Genomic DNA, 24,056 nt, shown 5'->3' with positions numbered 1-24,056 from the left:
AAGCTTGAAGGAAGGTGGTGAGTGTTGGACTGTATCAGGAAAGGAGTTTCCAGGGCTACTGGGGTGGCTGAGATACCTGCTCAGGTGTTATCAGGCAGGTGAGAAGTAAACGGTGTGAAGGAACATGAATGGGGCGGGGGGAGACTTGGAGCTCTCATGTTTGGTTTTGTGCTTTTTTTTTTTTTTTTTTTTTTTTTAAATGAGGGTTTGAACTGGGAAGGGAAGTCTGGGAGAAGCCAGTACACTTGTGTACTAGTGAAAGAAATGCTTTTCCTTTGGGGAAGTTGAAATCTAGGTGGAAATTGTCTCGGCTGACTTCCCAGCATTTAGATGGAGCAGTACCTTGCCATACGGCAGATGTGAGAGATTAGATAGCTGTCCTTGGAGACCAGAGCAGAAAAGCTCTTTAGCGTTTATTTTCATTACTCTCTGGCATGGTTTAATGTTTCTCATGCTTTTGGGGGCTTTAATACTTCCCACGGAGATTATTGTACAGTAATCAAACAGATATTCCTGGAAAACTTTCCTATGGACATCCTCAAATGATTTGTTTCATTTCAGTACTTCCTCCCCATTCCCTTGAATTTCCTAAGGAGAGTCTCTCCTTTTTCCGAGTGTGCTTGCTGAAGGTGTTTACTGTGTGAGGAATCAGGAGGGGCCCATTGCTGTCATCCAGAAGAGACGGGCTGGTGAGCAGGTGCCGCCTCTTTGCTGGAAATTGTTTTACTTTAGATGAGATTGCCTGCTTTGTTTTCCTCACTTTATTTTTCTCTTCAGCTTTTCTAAATGCATTATTATTATTTTTCCTTGATTGTTATAATTCTGCCTCTTCAAGGCCTTACTATCATTAAAGTTGGATGTAGACATTATTTGCCACTGAAATTCCCATGACTCTTGTCTGCTTCTTGGTTTCTTTGGGAACCATAGCTCCGGGTGGGCTGTTCATCAGGCCACCGGGTGAGTTATGAGGAAACCAGGCAGGATCCTGTTGGGAGCCTCGTTGGTTCTCACTGGGATCCTGCCAGGTTTTCACAGACAGTTGATTTAAAGCAAAATAGATCACCATTAACAGCTGGGACAATTGATGTGGCAAATTGTGCCTGGACAGTTCTTGTGACGTTGGCAGTAGTTAGGAGTGGTTTAACTGGAGCAGTAAGATCACAGAGCCACCTTCTGATGGAAGTCGCAAGTGTCAGAAAACCCTTACCACGTGCTAGCTTAAAAGAGGATGGCATTTGTGGTGGTTGGTGATGGCCTCTGTGGCTCGGACAGCACTAGACTTTCTTTTCTTCATGTGTCTGTTCCAAATGCTACAAAAAATCCATCAGAGACTCCTTTTAAAGAAGATAATGCTTCTGCTTGGGAGGTCTCCGAGCTACAAGTTGCTGATGAGTGTACTGGGAAGTATCACTGCGTGCTTGCTCTCATCTTGTTCTCTATAGCATATGCTATTGCCCGTCAGTGGAGGCAAGATTTTGAGCTAAATGAAATCTGGTGGGAATAGCAGTTCATATGTTCACAATTTTCAGAATAAAAAGTTCCATCTTCATTGGTGGAGAGTAGCTGAATGTTGGAAAAAGTTGTTTTGTGGCTTACTGTCATTATACATTTCCAGATCCAGAAATTGGTTAAGGCCAGGTCTACAGTAAAATTCTTTGCTATCAGCCTCTATTGCAATGAAGAAAACAAACTTGAAAAAGCCCGTAGTACGTGCCTACATGGGTAATAAGACTACTGAGAATTCTCATTGTTAATTATATTAAAAAATCAGAGTAATAACTTTTATGTTCTAAGGAGTAAGCTAATTGCTACTATTAGAATCTAGGCAAAAACTATTATGAAGTATCCAGTAATCTCATATTTAATTATCGTTGCCTTCTTGTGCCTTCAGCTCAGCATCTCATTCTGATCACTTCTCGGGGGGAGGATTAGATGGAGTCCCCAACCTGCCCCCTAGTCCAGTGTGTCGCATCTTGCGGCACATCTTAACTCTTCCCTTCTCCCTGGGTCTCTGCAGTCCTGTGCAGCCGCACAGCAGTGTGATTCCCAATCTGCTTCATTTATGGGTTGTTAGAGCGGGGAGCCGGCTGCTTTACAGGCAGTTGTCGTTCTGTAAACTACAGAAGTTACAAGTTGCCCACTGAACGTGATGTGAATAAATTTGAGATTTCTTTCACGTTAGTTATTGTAAAGTTTGGTTTTATGTAAATGGGGTGTTAACTAAGATACAGAAAATTACACTGTACTTCATAGAGGTCAGTAGATGATGTTCTCTGCGTGGTAGGGTCATTCCGTGGTGGTCAGGTCATCCATCCTGATGTAGAGCATTTAGTGGCCTTGGTGAGAAGCAGAGCACTGCAGGAGACATCTCAGACTTCTAAGGCAGCTTCGGTGCCACAGGCAGCCCTGTACCTGACAGTTTTTTTCCAGAAGTCATAGTTTCACCTTGAAGTTAGCTTTTGTTCATTTGTTCTGTACTTCGGAGGTATAGCAACCTTCCTCATGTCTGGTGTGAACTTAATTCTAGCAAATTTATAGCTATTTGTTCTTGTGTTAACATTGCCGCTTTCCGTAACTACTCCTTACTCCTTTGTGCACTTCGAAATAGCTGTCTGCCTTCTGCCAGCATTCATCTTGCTGCACAAGGCAAGACAAAAGAGGGGCTCTCTGGTCTTGGGACTGTCCGTCAGCCCTTCCTTGCACCACCGTCTGACTGAGGTAAACTTTTCTCAGTAGGCACAACCTGAGTAGTAGGTAACCTTTCAAGTGTGTCTTACCAGTGTGTATGACATGTCACTTCTCAAGCCTCTGCTGGAGATAGATACCTCTCCTGTTACCTCCTAGGATTGCATTGGTAATTTATAGTAATTCTGTGATTAACTGTATCTTCCATCTCTGATTCTCTTACAATTTTCAAACAATAAATGTGTGTTTATGGAAGAAATCCTTGTGACTTTGTGTGTTGTATATTGAGCTTTGATTCTCAGTGGTATTTGTAGCTGCTTGTTCAGAAGATGTTAGGTGTGTCAGTGGGTACTGGTGATTTTTGGCATTTGGTCTTAGAATGTTATAATATCGTATTAAAAGGATCAGGTTAGTAATACACAAATATACTTAGAAATCTTCTTTAGGTAAACCATGTCTCTCCAGTGTCTCTAAAACTCTTGATTTCTCGTTCAAAAGATTTCTCTTTAAAGGTTGTAGATCTGCTTTGCTGTGTGGTGATATTTTTATACTGACATTTACCATAGAGGGAAGAATGATGAGATAACTCTGTTTAGCTTTGCTTTTTATTGTTTCTCTGTGCAACTAAATACTGTGGTTGCCTTCTAGCAGAAAGGTGAATGGGTTTTGGTCTCTCTCATGGTGTCTCTTAACTGCCATCTGCCCGTGGGCTGGTGTCCTGCTGTCAGTAAACTGCAAATTCCTGTTCAAAATTTCCCTCTAAGATGGTAGAGAGTTTTAAGTTCTGATTTCAGCAGAAATTTCTACAATCTATGTAATAAGTGTGCTCTATTTTTTTTTTTTCCCATTAGGAGCCAGTGTTACAGTAATAGCTACACTATACTAGTGTTGATGCTACAGTAAGAAATGTAGTTCTAATGGTATTATTTGGAAAGCTACCTTCTTTTCTTGTCATCTTTCTGGTAATGTCGTTTGTTGATGAGCTCCCTAGTGATTTAATTATCATCTTGAGATAAGAAGACAAGGAGAAGGACTAGAATTTAAGGGGTTGTGTTTTTCTTGTAAGATAACCAGTATAGGAGGAATCTGTTATTTCTGATGTGAACTAGTGCATCATTTAGTCAAATCAATTTGCACGCTCTTTGAGTCATCATCCTGTGCTCAAAATTGCATTTCAGAAATACCTGCCTTGCTTCTAGACCTCGACAAATAATGTACTGAAATTTTGTATGCAAAGAGGACTAGATGCACAATGGAGAGACGTATTAACAGTGGGTCGGCTGCTGTTACTCTGTAGGGTAGTAGTTGCTACTTCTAAATCAGAGCTGGATTAAAAAAAAAATACATTTTCTTCTAAAAAAAAAAAAAGCCACCTAATTCTTAGATGATTTGCGTAGTCAGTTGCTTCCAAAACATGGAAGTAATGTTTAGGTTTCTCTGGAACTTGTACTATCAACTCTTCAGAATATGGGAGGAGGGAAGCAAAAGCTGGATTACACCAACCTGATGTAGAATACGTTTAAGAATGTACAACCATAAGTAGAGGAAAGATGGTCAAAAATATTACTGACTTACGGGCAGAGAGGTTTTAGAGCTGGCGTAGCACTCTCCCAAACCGAGAAGCGCACGCAGTATGCAACAGCACGAATCAAGTAATGCAGCCTTTACAGTGACAGGTCTCAAGCATCGTTTTATTTAGTGGATGTCCAGGATGAAATCTGTACTCATGCTGCGGTATGTCACTAGACTGGCATAATGCCTGAAATGTGGTTTCAGGTAAGCAGAGTAACTTTCAATGTTTTAATCTCACTGTGTGCAAATTAAACTGGGAACTACAATTCTTGGACCGTCACGTTTCTGATTATTGTATTTAATTAATTGTAATTAGGGCTCTGGTATTTAATGCCTTAGCTTGTGGAAGAATATGATGCATTTTTACCCAAACAAGTGTCTTCAGCATTATCTGCAGTTAAACTTTTTTTAATATGTAACTTGATATTCAGATGTTGATGCTTGAATAATGTCTTGTTCAAGACCCTTCTTTGAATTTTCTTTAGCTTGATTGTACATTTACAAAGTGTTGAGCTTGCAAGTGAGCTGAACTTGTGCATGATAGTTCCCTTCGTTACAGTAGAGCTTAAAAGCACAGCAGCCATGCGCCCAGTATGTAGAAATATGTCCTGTGCTACAGCTGGAGTTGCATACAGTGATACTTCTGTTGTAACTTCCACTTAAGCTAAGTGTTGCTATTCTCAAATGCTATAACTCTGACAGTGATACAGCACTACTCGTAACGGTCCTGGCAGTTTTTTGCAAAATTATTTTCTGAATCAGCTACAAGCATTTCCATATTAGTAATTTTCTGTACTTTTGTATATTTTGAGCTGAAATGCTCATGCAAGAAAGCAACAAGCACTGTTGTGAATATCACATAATATTTACATTCTACAAGTCTTTAATAACCTTCAGGAACTTTTGTCTTAGGAAATTATTTTCATGCTAGGAACTGGTATTGCTGCTTGAATGTTGTGAATAAATCAGCTGTTTGATCATCTGCTCTTCTAAAAGAAATCAAATGTTGCATTTAATGCTTAGAAACTTACCTAATGTAGCTGAAACCTTTTGTTAAACATTGGGGTCTTTTAACTTTATATGATATTGTCACCTAGTAATATTTTTAAAGTATTTTTGAAAAAGCGCTCTTCCAGAATTATAGGATAGTGCCCTAAGTCTTTGGGATGTTCAGTACGCTTACTTCGTGGCAGCAGTACAGTAAGAATCAGGCGAAGGCGTTGTTGCCAGAGTCTTAAGGCTTTTGTGTTGTTAACAACATTTTATAGTCCTCTGTTTGCAGTGTGCCAAGTTTGTTTGCAGTCTTTAGGCAGATCTGTTCTTGAGTTATAAAATCGCAAGTAGGTGGATTTGCAGTTACGCAATGAAAGTTGTGGGCTCTTTTCTATTTTGGATGAGATACTACTGTATAACGCTTCTAAGACAGTCTAAACAGCAAGACGGGCTTGAAGGTTTCATGCATTCCCCAGTACAGCTGGCAGCGCTCTTTAATGTTCTGGCCTACATCTATTTTTTTAATGTTCTGTTTTACCAGTATGTCTAGACTCTTTTTGCCTTTTAAGGCATGGCATCTAAGGGGGCCTTCAGATTGCAATCTTGGGAACGATGGGATTGCAAGGACATTTTGCACCATTTCCTTTAAACAAAAACAACCCCAAAAAACTTTAATGGATTCCTTAGGACTACTTTAAGTTCTTGATTGTTTTCTCATTAAAATTCCTTTCTTGTTTTAGTATTTGTGGGATGTTTGATGTTTACTCATAATTGGAATTAAATGGGCTTTTAAAGGATACAGACTGATTCTGATAGTCTTAAAATAGAACTTTCACTTTTTAAAATAGCCTAACAGGCTAGTTAAACAGGAGGCTGCGCAGATCAAATACTTCACAAATTTTATAAGTACACCTTTACTTCTTAAAACCAATTAATTTATCCTACTGTTTGTTACAAATTTACAGTACTGTATTTTAATATTGTTTTGCCTAGCCAGGTTTCCAGCACAGGTTGGTCTATGGACGTGAATGGGAACATGAAGCCAGGTCAAAAGTGTTGATTTTTCTCTTCTTTTTTTTTTTTTTTAAGAGCTGAGTAGTGAATTCTTATAAGTGAAGCAACAGCCAGATTTTTTTCACTTTGTTTAAAAATCATACAAACACAATCTCAGTAACTTGCAGTGTTCCAGCAGAGAGCGTGCGTGTATGTACCATAAAGAACATGTGTGTGCAGCCTGAAGACAAAAATAGGGTAACTGTATTCATCCATTTTGTTTAAATAGCAAAGATATGGTAAGTTGTGAGTTGTTAATGGTAAGTATGAGTTCTTACAGCTTGACTTAACAGAAAACACTAGGAAATGGACTGGAGAGGATACTGTACCCTTGCTGGAAGATTGGGGATGGGAAGTTGGACAACATACTGAGAGGTACCTGCTCTCTTGAGCATCCTGCACAGTTGTTATTAACAAACTCATAAATGCTGATACAAAACTAGAGACTTTTAGTGACACTGGCTATTAAATTAGTCTTTGAGACAAACTGGAATTTCCAGTGATTCTTAAGGAAGCCAGGTTGTGTCTTCCCCTGCCTTGGTGACTGAAAGTGAGGGTTACTAAACTTTCTTGAACTCAGCTGTTAAGCTGGAGGGTTTTTTTTTTCCTGTATTCAGTTTTTACTCTGTGTTACTGTTGTAGAGAAGCCTGCATGAGTAGGAATGGCAGCAAATAGGACTAATGGAAAAATATTTTATTCTCCCCCCTCCTGCCCTTCTGCACCCACTACATGCAGCTGGCAACGGCTGAGGAAGATGCAGAGGACTCAGTGTATACAAAATTATATTTAGTGCAGCACTGAAGAAATGTATGATATTTTTCTGACCTATTTTTACCTAGCTTGTCGAAGAACATGATACGCAAATGCTAGTCAAATTGTGATAAAATTAGACTTGAAGAAACTTGGTTGAGTAGTTTTACTGTTTAAGAATTTCCACTTTTCTGTTATGTATGCGATGTAATTGTGGTTTTTACCAGCACTCCAGAGCGCTATTCTGCAGTCTGATGTGGACATACTGCAGTAGCGAGTCTGCAAGAGTTCCCTTTGCTTTGTGGCATGTCCCTCTCTGCTCTTCTGGCGTAGGCGTGGGTATGCCGAGGCTTGTGGAGGTGGCTGTTGAGAGCATTTTACTGTCTGACCTCTGTGGGTTGCAGCTGCCCCTGAGGAACCTGCCGTGTCTTGCACCAGGCAGTATCGTTAGAGAGACTCGCTTGTGATGTCTGGGAATTAGAGAGAGATGGCTATAAAAAGCTATGCTTGCAGATGGCTGTCAAAATGAGTATGAGACAATGGGAAAATAAAGCCTCAAATATCAGGACATGGTGAAAAAGAGGGAAATCCTCCTACCTCCTATAATGTAGTGTTTTATGTCCACTCACTGAAGCTGTTGGCACAATTCAGTGTACTACAGATACAGAATAAGCCTTTCCATTTATGAGTTGTTCACTTCACTGGGTTGCACAGGAATTAAGTGATTAATACAGCAATAAGAATGTGTAACTCGGTATGTTGGGATGTTGTTCATTATTGTCTTCCAGGACCTGTTGTATATGAAAATAATTTGAATTATGGTACACATGAATTGCAGTTTCTGGGGACTGGAGGCACAGGTTCCTGTGAAAAGAAATTGGTGGGAGAAACTGGTTATGTTTTGCAGGTTTTGTTTGCCTTTGGTCAAAGTTTGGCTCTCTGTATCATCTTCAAATGAACGTTCCTATAGGATGGGGTTGCTACAAAACTATTGATGAGCTTTTGTTTATGGGACAGGTGGCATGTTGCATTCTTTCTTTGTCTAATCTGGAAGGAATGTTTGAATCTCATTCAGGTTTCTGTAAAGAAATGTAATATGCCTAAAACAAATATCTCCTTGCAGTGTGCCTTGGATTCGGATTCTGTTCAGTGGTTCTTTTGCTTATCTGCTTGATTGGATAAAACCTGAAATATACCTCACTCAGAGTGATTTGTTTGTTTGCGGCATGTTTTTTTTTGTTAGGAAGATTTTTGTGTTTTGGTTGGGCGCGAGTAGATAAGGCAAACTTGCAGTCAGGTCTGCGAAGTCATGCGAAGTAGGGATAAGCAACTTTTTACAGGTGCCAAAATAACAGTGGGCGAGATGGCGATGGGGCTGAGAGCGGGGGTCGCGAGGTGACTCTTCCAGTGCCAGCGGGGCGCACCCCCTCATGCCAGAAGGCACTGGTGTGAGGGGCTGCTGCCTGAGCCGGGACCCTGCTCTTGCCAGGAGAAAGGGGAGCGGTGGTGGCCACAGCCGTGTCTGAAGCTGCAGCCCCAGGCCACCTGGTGCGGAGCAGTGCGGCATGGGTCTGGTCACTGACACCTCCAGAATGAGCCGCGCGGGAGTAGTGCAAACCAGGGCTTCACAACTGTCTGCATGTTCAGTTATTCCTTTGAATGCTAAGATGGATTTACTTTGAGGTCAGTATAAATGTAACGTGAAAAAAAAAATCTTAAATTATTTAGCAGTAACAGGAAGAACTATGTTTTTTCTTTTAAAAAAAACCCCAAACATAAAATATTTCTGATAATATTCTGATAAGAATGTTTGTTGTACAGGTGTGTCCAAGCAATCAGCAAAACACTGTGCTAATGCATAGTTAGCAGGAAATAAGTCACTACTTCATGTCTGTGGCTTTTTTTTCATTCTAGACTATATGATTATCATAAAGTTCACTTTTAAAATCGATGCATTTCTATTTTAGTCAGTTGAGAATCTCTTCTGTTCACCTTAGTTCAGTCCAGTTAATTACTTTTTTTAGAATAAGTGTTAGTTTTGATATACTTAATGTTTCAGAACAACTGTCATTCTGTTGTTAACTTTGAGTGTTGATTACCCCTGTTCTTAAATATGACCCTTTCTCGTAATACGCCATCAAAATGGTTTTGGCCTCAGAAATGTGTTCTGTATTTAGAATTGGTCTTTTGCCTAAGTTGAGAAAGGGAAGTCAGCAGTAGCTGAATCTTTCAAGGATTATGGAAAACTGCTGGAGGTGGCAAAAGATCAGCTGATTTAATAAAGATTTCACAATACTTAGTGTGCTGAGCCTTGCAATGTTATATCAAAAAGTGAACTAAGAAATGATGAAAACTTACGAATTGCAGCTACATGTAAAACCCTAGCAGTGCCATGAAGATCTGAAATTTAAATATTCTGCTATTGTTTCTATCGTCACCACCAAAGCCAAATCAGAGTTGAATTTGGAGGTCTGGTTGAGTTTCTCTGGATTTGTTCAGTGTTGTATTTTGCACCATTAGAACACAATTTAGTTCATCCAGGGTGCTGAGTCACTGGTGGTATTTAAACTTCCCTCCCTGGTACGTGTCATTTTCCTGAATTTTCTATATTGTAAGAAAAGTTTAATAGTCATTTGTGATTTAAGGCTCCTTGCAGCCCAATTACTAGAGTTAGTAACACGTTTCTCTAAGTCTTAAGGATGCAGACTAGGAACAGGCGGGAAACCAGTCATTCTTCTGCTTAGGGTAAAAGATGGTTTCCTGCTGGAGAAGCAGGACTGTGTTTAAACCATATGATCCCAAGTATTCGTATCTGTGCCAGCTGTTTTAGATGTGGGAAATGCATGTGCTTTGCAAGGAATGAGACCCACTTGGTTTCATACATTAAGTTGGGACTGCTGGGCCAAGTAAATGAGAACAATAAATCTAGATTTTAATTCAAGAAAGTTTAATGTCTTCAGATACTTTAAGTGGTGTAAAAGCAATTTATTTCTTCTCTATTTTGCGCATATGTATTCTGCTGTACCATTAATTTAAACAATCTGGATGTAAAAATGTCTTGGTAGTGTGACATTCTTACTAAAATTCTGCGGGTATTTTTCAGGCAGAAAAAATGCTGACCATTTTGTGGTTTTTTGGAAATCATGCGTAATTATGTCATTTAACCACACAATAAGGCTTTCTGTGGTAACGTTTTAGATAAACAGGAAAACTCATTTTTTACTTTGTTTTCATTGCAGAACTGTCTTTTTTATTTTTAGTGCAAAGTTGTTTGATTATTTTCTTCAAAAATAAAACACAACATGTTCTGACAGGAAAAATACACCATTAGCAACCTCCTAAAAGCTCCCTTTCAGCATTGGTGCCTGTCGTAGACCATTTTCTCCATTTTGGGGAAATACAGTGTTTTATGTCTGACGTGCCTGTGTTGCCAAGAAAGTGATGTAAATATAAGCCATTTACATAGCCCTAAGGCAGATGATTTCTTCATTAAGGGCCCTTCTCCAGGGGAATTTACAGGAAAGTTGAGATGAATACAATAATGTAGAGGCTAATGTGGCTGAATTAAAGGACATTGGATCCCAGTATAGAGGCTCTCTTTCAGGAGCGAAATGACTCTAAATTGTGGTCGCTTCATCCCCTTCCAGTGAGGGGCTGCTTCCCTCTGAATGGCGCCTTTATGTGGGGGTTCAGTGCTCTTTAATGGAAGTGCAATAGCCTCGTGCTGTACATGAGTTATCTTAGCAGTCCTAGACGTCCCAAACAATCAAATTGGATAACTGTTTGCCAGGTTATTCAAGACAAAAAGCACAAAAAATCATGATTGGGAAGTATATCTCATACTTAGTCCTCTACTTGGAGATTTTTTCCTTCTGCCTTTGCATTATGTGGTGGTGAGAGATGAGGGATGAAGGGCAGGGGGAGGTTTGCTCCCTGATAGTTAGAGCTGTATTGCACACGTAGGGCTGCAAGGCTGGGCAGACCCAGACCTTTTCTCAGCTTACCCTGAAGCTTGTTCTTGTTGATCCTGCTTTGTTGACCAGACTCTTGCATCTCCTTTGTTCAAGAAAAAGGTGGTATTGCAGGTAGCCTACGATGCCTCTGCTTGGTCCTGAGCGTCCAGTAGAATAAGCAGATGTTTTCATCATGACAAAGTGGCTTATCAACGCAAAATCTACTGTACTTACTTCAGGAAGACTGGAAGTAGAAAGGAAACGAAAAGCAACTGTTAAAAAAGAGAAGGATTAGTAATAAAAGAGAGTTATACAAATTTTTGGGCACTGGAATTAGAGTGGAACAGAAAACTCTCCAAAGTACTCAGTGCAGAGAAAAACAGATGAAAAGGTTTGTTTCATCCATCAGAAGAAACTTCCTCTGTTGACTCTGCCTGAGAAAGCTGTAGCTGTGTCATTTGTGGGAGAGAGCAGTAATTTGTGTAAGAAGAGATCTCCACCATGTTCAACTTCTCATTTTTCCTCAGTAAACCAGCCTTGAAACTTCTGCTTGTGGAAAAACTTGTCAAAAGTCATCACGCTAAACTATGAGAAAACGTGTGACTTGAAAGTGAGGGTTGCCTTCTGTGCTGGACAAATGGCAGTGTGTTATTTTGTTAGCTGAGACCTGTGTTTGGACACTATACTGGGGTTGGGGTTTTTTTTTTTGGTTAGTTTGGGTTTTTTTTTTAGCTAGTCCTATAACTGCAGCCACAGGAGGCAGACACAGGCCTAAATGGATCCTGCCTCCTGGTTTTCCAAGGCGACTTGTGTTACAAAGCAAGAGCAAAGCTTTAGCAGTTGGGGTCTGAGGGTTTTTCTCTGCTGCAGCTTTTTGCCTCAGTCACCTGGGGCAGCACGAATCTCTGCATCTCAGATGGTGTCTGGATGGAGCATGGATGCTTCCCAGGAGGGCTTGGAGGGTCGTTGTCCTTCTTCCATCTTACCAAGAGAGTGTGGTTAGCCAACGTGTTAAGGCAAGGCACCAGTTTTACCTTGGATGTGTGGAGTGGCAGAGAGAAGAGCATAGGAGGCTCTGGAGAAGTGACTTTTTAGGTCTTTGAGCTGCATGTAGATTAACTAATTCAGTAGACAGTGTTGGGTGGTAGATGGGTAATGGAGATAAAATAGGTTAGAAAGAAGATATTTTCATTATAGTTACAGAGCTCTGCAGGAGAACAGGAGAAAATGATTAGTGCTAAACCTGCTCTAAAGTCCCTCAGTAAATAAGCTGGGGTAGATGAGACCAAGGGTGACTTCTGGTCTGGGTGCAGTATGTGGTGGGGCACTCTAGGGGCACGCTTGTGATCACATCAGTCTACTTTATGGCTATGTCAATCAAGTGGTGTTCCGGGTGGCAAAATTGTATTAATTCACTGCCTAATTTATATAGCGTGTCTCATAAATTAACTATTTCATACATTTAAAAATGCAGTGAAAATGAAGCATTTTTCTTACAATGTTAATGTGGTTTTTTTCAAATGAACTTAATCACTGGATGAACCATGGCCTTTGGCAAGCTGCTTTGGCTCATGTTGCAGCATTTACATGACACTTTTAAGTAATGTAGCTAAGTCATGGGTTTGACTCTATAATGTATTTCACTTTCATTTCATGTGTTCAGAGTAGTTGTCTTTTTTTTTTTTTTTTATTAGAAACAAAATTGGATTAATCTCTGAGTGGAATGGCCAATGAAAGCAGCACTAGTGTGTTGTTATAGAAGATTCACATTACTTGTAGTTAATTGGAAGGATGCTTCTGGCAAGTTTATAAATGTGTAGGAGGACAAGATTACCCTGACATTTCAAAGAGAAAATATTTCTTACTGAAGACTGAGATTTTTATTGTGTTTACGAAAAGGGAAGCTGCTTTTTCTAATGCGGTGATTAATTTAGATTTTATTTTTTGTCATAGCATTCATTGTGAGACAAATAATGTGCAGTTAGCAGGAAGGTATTATCTGTAGCACTGGTAGGATGGATAATATTTGAAAGAGGTTAAGTATAATGTTATTGCAAGAAAATGGTAATACATTTAGTTGGAATCTTGCTTGAAGTACAAAAGTGTAACAAATAAATTGTATGCATGGGAATGTTCAGATTTCCCTGTCCCCCCAACCAACAAGTATTCAGGTGTCCTGATCCACTCTGTGATGATAATACACCTGTTAATAGGCAGTTACTGTGCATGTTTCCAAAACACAGCCTCTGCTTTGTGGCCAGAATCTGTGTCAAAAACTGAAGCAACTGGGGTTTTCTCCCAACCTTTCTGATAAACGTATCAATAGACTTGGGCTGCCACGACCCAGACCCCCTGTACACGAATGCTGCTGCACATTACTTAAACTGGTGGCACATCATCTTGCATTTGAAGTGGTTTGGGTTAGGTCAAACTTAAGTGTCTACAACTAACACTTTTTTTCTTATACGGGTGTGTCACAGGTTAAATGTCTTTTATAATTTCTTAAGGGATGAGATCTTAAGGTAGAGTGGCTCTGAGGTTTATTAATTATTAATTCTGATCTTAGGAGTATATAAGTATCGTGATGATTAGAGTTCATTGCTTCATGTGCCTCTTCAGTACATAATTTATTTCTAATGGTGTATGCAAGAAACTCTTTCATCTTTTTTGAGCTTTGACTGCTAAGATGGGTACGTTAGCCTTGAAGCAATGCTATCTGGTATGGAGAAGAGCCAGTGTAAGATTTTCATCAGCAAAACAACAGAGACTCCATATGCCAAGTAGCAGTTGCCCAGCATAATGATTGGCATGCTGGAGTTTTTGGCTCCTTCAGCCTAATGTTGGTGGCACAATTCAGAGCTGTTCATATTTTTAGAAAATGAACTTAATATTGTTTGGGCTTGTACTACAGTATTTCTAGAGAATATTGCAGACCCATTTCTTTTAAAATAATAATTTTAGAAGTGTTGTATCAAAAATAGTGGCAAGAATAATGGTGACTTTATTATATTGGAACACCTAAAAGTTAAAAGTTTTGCCAGCTAACATTTAGTGTTAATACTTGATATTGATCCTGCTTGAAACAGCTAAGGTGGTTTATTCCTAAATTTTGGTTTGGGGTTTTTTTTTGTTTTTAATCATTGCTGAAATCATAGTGTGACTTTGATTCTGGTTTTCTGAATGTTTGTTTCACTGCATATTCTTTCTTTTTTTTCCACAGCTATTCAATGTCAAAAGTTAGGTGTTTAGTCACTGGATATCCATTCAGAATTTGTTGGATGTGAATTGGCTTGCTCTATTAGCTGGCAAAAATTAGTATGGCATGTGCTCTCTTAAAGAGAATGTGCTAAGTGATCTGTGAGAGGCTTTCTACCCAAGTGTGAGTTTTTTGATTAAAATTGTTTTGCTTTGTTTTAATCCTTTTTTAAACTTAAATTAGCTACTGAATTCTGAAGTATGTGGCAAACAAAGCATGCAGGGTATTGTCCTTTACTTAGAATTACTGCTGATGTTAGTGACAAAAATGGTGACTTCTTTCAAAATCCTTTTTCGTAATTTTGCTCATTTTGTTGTACAGGCAAAGAAATTAATTGATGAAGCATAAAAAGTGCTGGAAGAAAGTGTATCTGCAAAACGTTATTGAAATTGGCAAATAAGAATTTAGCAGAAACTGTTTTGTACTGTGGCTTCTGTCAGTGTTTTAAACTTATGTTTTGTTTGTGCAAAACCTTCGAATTACAGAATACTTAGCTCTGAGGAGGCTATCCCCCAGAGTTGTTCATCCTCAAATTGAAGTGACTTATTATGGTCTGATTAGAATTTTGTGGCAGAGCAAAAAAGTGAATTCTTTCTGAAAAATGTAAGGGAGGGGGGTGTTGTCTTGAAAACCAAAGCAAAACACTCTTAAGGCCTTCCTTGCTCACCATGGAAAATTAAAAAACCAAAAGCATCCATGCAACCGGTTTTCTTTTACTAGTTAGTTTCAAACAGATTCCTCTTTAAATGTTAGACTTACATATGTAAGTTGTATACTCTGTGTAGGTGTAAGTGGTAGCTAATATTGGTGTATGTTTTTTTATATATTAATTTTGTTCATTGGGCAGATTTAAGTATAGTGACTTTCACTGTTTTATCCTAAATAGTAAATTAAACTCTCATCTTGCAAAATTCTGCATTTCTGTTAACTCTGCCAAGATACCATCTGAATTCAGTGTGACTAACCGTTATCACAGTTAGATGTATGTGTTTGCAGCACCAGGAGTTTCTTTTTCATCTATTAGCTGCTTGTTTTATTGTCTTATTAGTAAGGGAATGATAAAATATGCTTTTGTCTGAAATATAGTATACTGATGATAAAAACCATGAAAAGGGCAGGCATTTATGGAGGCTGGCAAGAGATCCTGAATCTATTTTGAGTTGATTTAGACCTCAAGTTGGTAGTGAATTTTAAATAATAGCTTTATTGAAATGTCTTTCGCAATCACACTGTATTAATACTATATACTTGAACTTGAGGTTGGCCCAATAGACAAATGCATTCCATCTTCAAGTTTTGGAATAGCATATCATGGATGAAAAATGAAGGAAAATGTTTGAGGTGCTGTTTGCATACTAAGCCAATGGCGTGAAGGGGTTTCATGCCTTCCTGGGTGTCTCAGTCATTTTGATGTTAGACTCCTTGTAATTTTGCTAAAATATACTTTGTTGAACAGAAGATATCCAGAAAGTCTTGCATTAATTTGCTTTTGTTTTTGCTCTTTAGACAGTGCCCTGTTACAAACTAAAATCACACATTCCTGAGTGTAAACTGATCGTGTTCCCAATGGAAATTTCAGGAATACTTGTGGCTATTTTCAAAATGTGGAAATCTATTTATATTTTTTCCACTTGTTTTTCTTCCTAGGTTTTGGCACTGATTGCTTTCATCTGCATAGAGACCATCATGGAATGCTCCCCTTGTGAAGGCCTTTATTTCTTCGAGTTTGTGAGCTGTAGTGCATTGGTGGTTACTGGAGTTCTGTTGCTTATGTTCAGTCTAAATCTTCACACAAGAATACCGCAGATCAACTGGAATCTTACTGTAAGTTCATACAAATCCTCGCTCTGTTAAAAATAGCTGCAAATCTGTTTTTATTTGGTTGTTGAACTTTACTTTCTACTGTTGTTTAAGATTGTGTGTGAGTGTTCTTTATGCTGAGTAAAGTATACATTTTACTTCTATTTTGAATACTAACAGCAGAATGAGCTTTGAAATGTAGCAAGATTAAACTACATTAAATAGAACTGAAATTGTCTTCTGTTAGATTCTCCTTGGAAGGAAAAATTTCCTGCTAATGCCAGCAACTACTTTTTGTAGATGAAGTGGATAAAAATGCAGCCTGTAGTTATTTAACTTTGACAGATGCTGTATTTACAGTAGCCCGTTGTTCTTTCTTAAGCTGTTTTTTATATTAGGACAGCCACACTACATATGTTTTCTTACACAGATTAATACAATCATCGGGTAGTAATGTAAAAAATTATGTGCTTTCTGTGAAAATCAGGTGTTTTGAATTGCTTACACACATAACTATCAAACATTGACTGGCAGTGCTTAATGTGTTCTCAAATACAAGGAGTTTTAGGAAGAGAACTGCTGGCAGTGCACATTCCTTTTGTACAAGTCTCCATTTCCATCCTGCATTATGAGTTAAACTTTCAGATTGGGTTGCATAAACACAAGTCACAAAATCAATATGTTAGTCACTCTAGCAAAAGATCTGTCAGCTTCAAGGACAATATTTACATCAGCCCCTTGGACAGTACAGATACATATGTGCCTATGTTCTGTTTTATTTTATAACAGTAACTTTGTAAGTACTGTTGGAGACCAGTCCTGGAGGTTTCTAAGCTTCTGTGCGGGGTTTTTTTCTGTTTGTTTTTAATGTCATTTATTAATGTTGCAATTGGCACATTTGCAGTAATTGTTTATAAGCCTAAATGACTTGTCTAAAATGAGACTGGAATGTGGAATTAGATGATTCTTTGTACACTGGGGATGTATGATCTGTTGAGGAACTCTTCCTAAGAATACCTGGTTGATAGATTAGATGTACTGAGAACTGACCACTGGTAACTGTAGGTGGGGGAGATCCAGATAGCTTGCAAAACAAACCAGTGGAACCACTGGAATGTTACTGGATTGTCTTGCCTTTGCTCCTTTTGTCTCCATTCTGCCAATATTGTCACTACTGATCTTTGTGGCAAGTTGAAAAGCAGCAGCTGCAGAGAGAAGATAGTCTCTGTTTCTGTTGCCAGTCTGGTTGTTTTATGAGCATCACAACTGCCTGACAGCTGATAACAGCAATTGAAGACCATCTTTTTATACCACACAGTTCTGTACATGCTAGTAGGATGTACAAGAGCATGATAACAAGTATGTAAGTGCATCAGTGTCACATAAAATACATGGTGTTTTTGCTGGTGTGATGTGAGTGGTTTCACAGTGAATTTCAAAGTAACTTTGACCAAGACTTTTTATGAAGAGAGCACAGAGTGGTATGCATGGTGTCCATGACAGAACTGCAGTTGTATCTCTGGAGGAGTCAGTTTAATGACTTTGCATACCCTTGGTTCTGTACGTCTGTACGTTTTGTTCTGTTGTTGAGCCCCATGGCACACTTCTATCTACCAGAACACTTTGACGATATCTTGAACAAACATGAGTACAGAAGCCTAAATGCAGTGCTCTGCCTTTTCCCCCAAATAATGCAGTAGATATCACTGTGTAACTGGGAGGTCCTTTCAGCCACTCTGACTTCTTACGGGAGTTGAGTGACAAGAATTGCTGCATTGAGTGCAGCCTTACTTGTCTCTGCATAGCACTCTGTTAGAGACCTTTAGAGAAAAGAGGGCTTAAAAATCCAACCAGTTGTGATGTGGTGTGTGGTGGGGTTTTTTTTTTGTTTTATTGTGTGTGTTGTGGGTTGTTTTTTTTTAAAGTTAAGTATTTTGGTTTTTAGGGCAATGGTCACAGTCCAAATTCCCTACCTAAACAGCATGCAGCAACATTATGTGGTTGAGTTCAACTTGAAGGGCAAATGGAATATACTGCAAATGCTTTTGCTTTAGCTCACATTGCCAGATCAACAGAGGTAGAATTGTCCTGATCTTGCAAGTTTCATTCTTTTAGTTATGTACTGAAGGTGAAATGCTTCTTCCATCATTATACCAAAGATCTCTAACAGAACTGAGAAGAGAATTGGAAGCTTCTGACTTCCATTAAATGATGAAAGCATCCTTCTTCCTGGTACTGCTTACTGATTTTAACAGTCATTATTCTGATAGGACCGTTACTCTGACGAGAGTGTGGGAGTATCTGCATTATTCATATGGCTGCAGTCTGCTGTTGCATGTGCAGAGTGGGAGATCGAAGGCTGCTGATAAAACACCTATGGGAGGTTACTTTGGCAAAGTTAGTAGGAAATTTAAGAATGTAGAGTTGTGGCTGAAATGCTTTTTTAGCTTATTTTGGCATTTAACTATTTACAATTTAGTTGTATATTCATACGTTATTTGCCTCAATATTTATTTCTTTCCTGTGTTTTGATGGTTATTTGGATAATTTTGCAGCCTTTGTGTATGACACAGTTATCACAGGAATTGCTTTCTGAACAGACTTTCACGCTCCTAAATGCTTTAGGAGGAAGTCACTCCTGCCTATGTATAAATTCATTAATATACATGCTTTAAAAAAATACGTATGACTTTATAATGATTACTTCCCTCGTGAAAAATCTCAAACTTTGCTTTTAGAAGTTGTGTGAGGAGGAGACTGTTACAGTGCTTGAAAGAATTTAGTAGTCTTAAATTTAGGAAGAAGACTTTCTTTAAACACAGCACTTGAGCAAACTTCCTAGAACTATTTGAAACCATTTGCTTTCGAATGATCCCACATATTAGAAAGTACCAAGCCATCAACTGCTATTGTCCAACACAGGATTGTTTCCTTTAGTACTTCACAAAAATTAGACTACTTTATAACATATGGATATTGTCTGGTGTCCACTGTCCCTGGTTGGAATGAAAATGTGGATCAGTATATACTGACATCTAACAGATATGCAAATCTGCTATATTTTTTTTTAATACATATTTTTAGCCATTTGGGAAAAACTTTATTTTGAGCCTAATTAGAGACTTGCCAACCATTTTCACATTTTCCTGAGGTAAACATGAAAGAAACACTGAGAAGGTGAGGTCAGAAAAGAATCTTGCTTGGGTGTGTTGGAAAGACGCAGGTCTGTTACAGTAAGATGAAAGAACAGTCACTTGCCTGTGTTGTGCAGCACTATCAATATTATGCAAAATGCAAAAGCTGGGGAACCTGTCAGTGGAAATTTCCATTTCCTTTATGTTTCACGGCTCAAAGGGAGCCTATTACGCAAGGAGACTTGCAAGTGGCATAGGGGAATGAAGAGCACACCACAGCAGATCCCTGCTTAACTGATGAGCTGCTGCTTTGACATGTTTGTTTTCAGAGTTAACTAATAACTGAATGTTTGCTATAATTTAGTGTTTGGCTAAATTAGACGCCCCCCCCCCCTTTTTTTTTAAATTCATTATTTGAATCTCATGTGTTCTACAGAAAGAGCTTAAGAACTTGCAGCCAACCTGTGTGGATGATACACCCTTCTAGAAGTAGGGATGGGGTAGGAAAGTTAACAGAAGCCTTTGTAGTATCTTTGTTCTTTTGACTTTACATGTGGTTTGTCAGGCTTTCTGACAATTACTGCCACTGCAGAGTGGACCCACCATAATGCTGCAGTACGTTTTTTTTCAGGGCTGAGAACTGAGATGACTTGGGGAGCAGGAGAAGTGATGGCAAATAGCTGAGAATACTGGTCTTTGACAGTGTCTCTTGGATGAAAGTTTGCATGATGAGAGAAATCAGAAATTACAGCCACAAATCGTTGCATAATCAGCCAGTAAAATGACTATTTATGTATGTGTGTAGAAAAAAAATCATCCAATAGATTTTCACCATGGATTTTTTTAAAAAAATTTTTTTAAACATCCAGTGCAGTTCTGGTAGTGTATTTTGTGTGTGTGTGGTTCTGAATGCAGTGTTTTTCAGCCTACAGCAGCCTCAAAGATGAGGCACAGCACAGCACAAACTAATTAGAGCTCTATCGGGCTTATTAGCCTGGACTCAGTCCCAGGAAAGCACTGCTACAGGGAGGAAACAGGAGTTGTCAGGTGCGTGTCTCCTTGAAGACACAGATCAGTGTTTTCTTGTGCTGCCTGAAAACTTATTTCATCATCTTTGCAGGGTTGGGGTTCTTTCAGTTGTTGCAGTGATGAAACCTTATGTGCAAGCAACTGACACTGAAGTAGTTGGTGGAAAACTTGATGTGGTGCCAGAAAGACAAACTGTCTTATGCCAACCGGGGCTCTGAAGAGTGTAATTGCAAAGCTTGAGTTCAAAGGCCTTCACAGGGCAATCTGGAATTTTATTTTTTTTAAAATTTATATTTTTCCCCTTTTGTTTTGAAAAAACATCTTGGTTTTCTTTGGCTTTCTTAGCTGTTGAATAAGAAATTAAATAAGTCATCCTTCACTTCTATGTTTACTGCTGTCAAAATAGCAATACCTATTAAGGATAATACTGAATATTTTATAAATGAAAAAAAATGTCAAAATGAATCTCCTCCAGGTTAGTGCTCCTTGTGGACACTCGTTCTCATTTGGTGCAACCTGGTATAAGCAATGATGCATTTTCCTGTAAGAAATACAAATACAAGTTTTAAATACAAGAAATATTTACGTGGTTTGGTAGTTATTGGTAGTAAGGTCTGTCGCTTTGTGACAATGACAGCTGGTCCTGCCTGTGTGCAGGACTGCTTATTGGAAAAACATGCAGGGAAAGCAGTGAGGAGCAGCTAAAAAAGAGCTGAGAGGGAAGAAGGCAGGTGATCTTCAAGAAACCAAAATGAAACGGGGATTGTAGAAGCATGCATTCAGGAGTGTGTTGTCATTTACAGCGGAGTTACCACATCTAACAGAGCTTGTATTCTAACTCAAAAATACTTAGAAATAAGAATAAAATCATATGAATCTTGGTTTTGAGGCCACTTCTTCCATTTCCTCAAAATCATAGCTTGTCCATGACCTTTCGGAGAGCCAACTAAGGTTTTTGAAAGTCACTTGTGTTAATTCAGGGTTTCTTGCATGCTCTGCTAGAGATGCTGGAAATAACGGATTTCCAGCAAGGTTGGGCACCTGGGATGAGATCAAAGTGCCTGAACAGAGCACCTGCAGATAAATGCTGGAGACCTTTGAGGGCTGTTGCGTGTGCGGTGGGACCTGTGGGGGACTTCAGCCCTGCAGGCAGCATGGCCCCATGTTGTGAGATGGGCACTAAGATACCTCTGCACGGTGTGAACCCAGCCCTCTGCCTCACTAACATATTTCTGAAATCGTTGGTCACAAGCTATTTTATTGGGGGGCAGCGATGCTTATGTAAATTTTCATGTAGCAGAATCTAGTGTTTGAATAAAGGCTCCTGTAACTATGCAAGCCTAAATAAATGAGAAAAAAGAGATGGGAATTAATGGTCATACAGTTAATTCTGTTCTTTCTACCTAGGACTTACTTTTAGTTGAGAAACTGTGTTTTCATTTTTAATTGGGGCACAAAATGCTCATACAATGTTTAATAATATGAATATAGAGTAAAATCGTGGGAGTTTGACTAGAGGTGCTTGGTTTAGAGGACTGACTGGTATGTTTGTAAACTTGATAGCTTTGTTTAGAAACAAGGGAAAAGGTTCCCAAACTTTGCAAGTAAAGTACTGGTTGGAAGAAAAATTAGGGGCACTGGGGGAAAAAAAAAAAATCAATAACCACACTTCCCCTCCCTTCCCCTGCCAACTGAAAAACAAACCACCAAAACCCAAACAGAGCTAAAAGAAAACGTTACTTTGAGCTCTCTCTCTTGTGGAAAATAAACCTGGACAGCAGCAGGTTGCTAACTTCTGTCACCTTTTGTGACAAAGTTAAGCTGTTGAAATGTGCAGCCTTCTTTCCCTGATTGCATTCATTTTGCTACTTTAAACTCCATCTAAACGTACACTCTTGGATTTCAGAAAGCAAACGGCAAAAGCAACCACCAGTTTAAATGTCATATCTTTGTTTATACAAATTACAATTGCAATATGGCACTGTCCCCCTTCTTAAATAGTATCTCATCATTTGTGCAATCTCTTCACGAATTACAGGATAAAAAGGCAGAGTGTGTATTTGACTCAATGTCTCTTAATAGTTTGCATGCGTGAAGTCATAGAGAGCGATGGATAAAGGCACGTGGATATTACTGATACCTCATCAGGTGGCATCAGAGCCAACTCCTGGTAATGTACCAAACCGGAGGACTAAACAGAAGCTTTCGAAGCTGATGTCCCTTGCAGCTTTCAGGAGTTACTTAATGGGATTTTTCGTTTACTGCTGTCAAAATAGCAATACCTATTAAGGATAATACTGAATATTTTATAAATGAAAAAAAATGTCAAAATGAATCTCCTCCAGGTTAGTGCTCCTTGTGGACACTCGTTCTCATTTGGTGCAACCTGGTATAAGCAATGATGCATTTTCCTGTAAGAAATACAAATACAAGTTTTAAATACAAGAAATATTTACATGGTTTGGTAGTTATTGGTAGTAAGGTCTGTCGCTTTGTGACAATGACAGCTGGTCCTGCCTGTGTGCAGGACTGCTTATTGGAAAAACATGCAGGGAAAGCAGTGAGGAGCAGCTAAAAAAGAGCTGAGAGGGAAGAAGGCAGGTGATCTTCAAGAAACCAAAATGAAACGGGGATTGTAGAAGCATGCATTCAGGAGTGTGTTGTCATTTACAGCAGAGTTACTACATCTAACAGAGCTTGTATTCTAACTCAAAAATACTTAGAAATAAGAATAAAATCATATGAATCTTGGTTTTGAGGCCACTTCTTCCATTTCCTCAAAATCATAGCTTGTCCATGACCTTTCGGAGAGCCAACTAAGGTTTTTGAAAGTCACTTGTGTTAATTCAGGGTTTCTTGCATGCTCTGCTAGAGATGCTGGAAATAACGGATTTCCAGCAAGGTCGGGCACCTGGGATGAGATCAAAGTGCCTGAACAGAGCACCTGCAGATAAATGCTGGAGACCTTTGAGGGCTGTTGCGTGTGCGGTGGGACCTGTGGGGGACTTCAGCCCTGCAGGCAGCATGGCCCCATGTTGTGAGATGGGCACTAAGATACCTCTGCACGGTGTGAACCCAGCCCTCTGCCTCACTAACATATTTCTGAAATCGTTGGTCACAAGCTATTTTATTGGGGGGCAGCGATGCTTATGTAAATCTTCATGTAGCAGAATCTAGTGTTTGAATAAAGGCTCCTGTAACTATGCAAGCCTAAATAAATGAGAAAAAAGAGATGGGAATTAATGGTCATACAGTTAATTCTGTTCTTTCTACCTAGGACTTACTTTTAGTTGAGAAACTGTGTTTTCATTTTTAATTGGGGCACAAAATGCTCATACAATGTTTAATAATATGAATATAGAGTAAAATCGTGGGAGTTTGACTAGAGGTGCTTGGTTTAGAGGACTGACTGGTATGTTTGTAAACTTGATAGCTTTGTTTGGAAACAAGGGAAAAGGTTCCCAAACTTTGCAAGTAAAGTACTGGTTGGAAGAAAAATTAGGGGCACTGGGGGAAAAAAAAAAAATCAATAACCACACTTCCCCTCCCTTCCCCTGCCAACTGAAAAACAAACCACCAAAACCCAAACAGAGCTAAAAGAAAACGTTACTTTGAGCTCTCTCTCTTGTGGAAAATAAACCTGGACAGCAGCAGGTTGCTAACTTCTGTCACCTTTTGTGACAAAGTTAAGCTGTTGAAATGTGCAGCCTTCTTTCCCTGATTGCATTCATTTTGCTACTTTAAACTCCATCTAAACGTACACTCTTGGATTTCAGAAAGCAAACGGCAAAAGCAACCACCAGTTTAAATGTCATATCTTTGTTTATACA

The 24,056-nt window shown here is 39.0% G+C and overlaps 1 protein-coding gene across 1 annotated transcript in view; it reads left to right on the top strand.

Moving 5' to 3' along the window:
* Window positions 1–1,228: 1,228 nt before the first annotated feature.
* The window catches only part of CMTM4 (CKLF like MARVEL transmembrane domain containing 4), a 37,709-nt gene continuing 14,881 nt past the window's right edge, over window positions 1,229–24,056 (top strand). Inside the window, exons 1-3 of the mRNA XM_009635927.2 lie at window positions 1,229–1,494; window positions 4,743–4,848; window positions 15,911–16,087. Of these exons, the coding sequence (XP_009634222.1) occupies window positions 1,229–1,494; window positions 4,743–4,848; window positions 15,911–16,087 (549 nt within the window). The remainder of the gene's footprint in view (window positions 1,495–4,742; window positions 4,849–15,910; window positions 16,088–24,056) is intronic.

Source organism: Egretta garzetta, unplaced genomic scaffold (assembly GCF_000687185.1).
Source record: "Egretta garzetta isolate BGI_Z169 unplaced genomic scaffold, ASM68718v1 scaffold23, whole genome shotgun sequence".
Lineage (NCBI taxonomy): Eukaryota > Metazoa > Chordata > Aves > Pelecaniformes > Ardeidae > Egretta > Egretta garzetta.
Note: the sequence above shows the minus strand (reverse complement) of the source record. Positions and strands in the feature narration are given on the sequence as shown.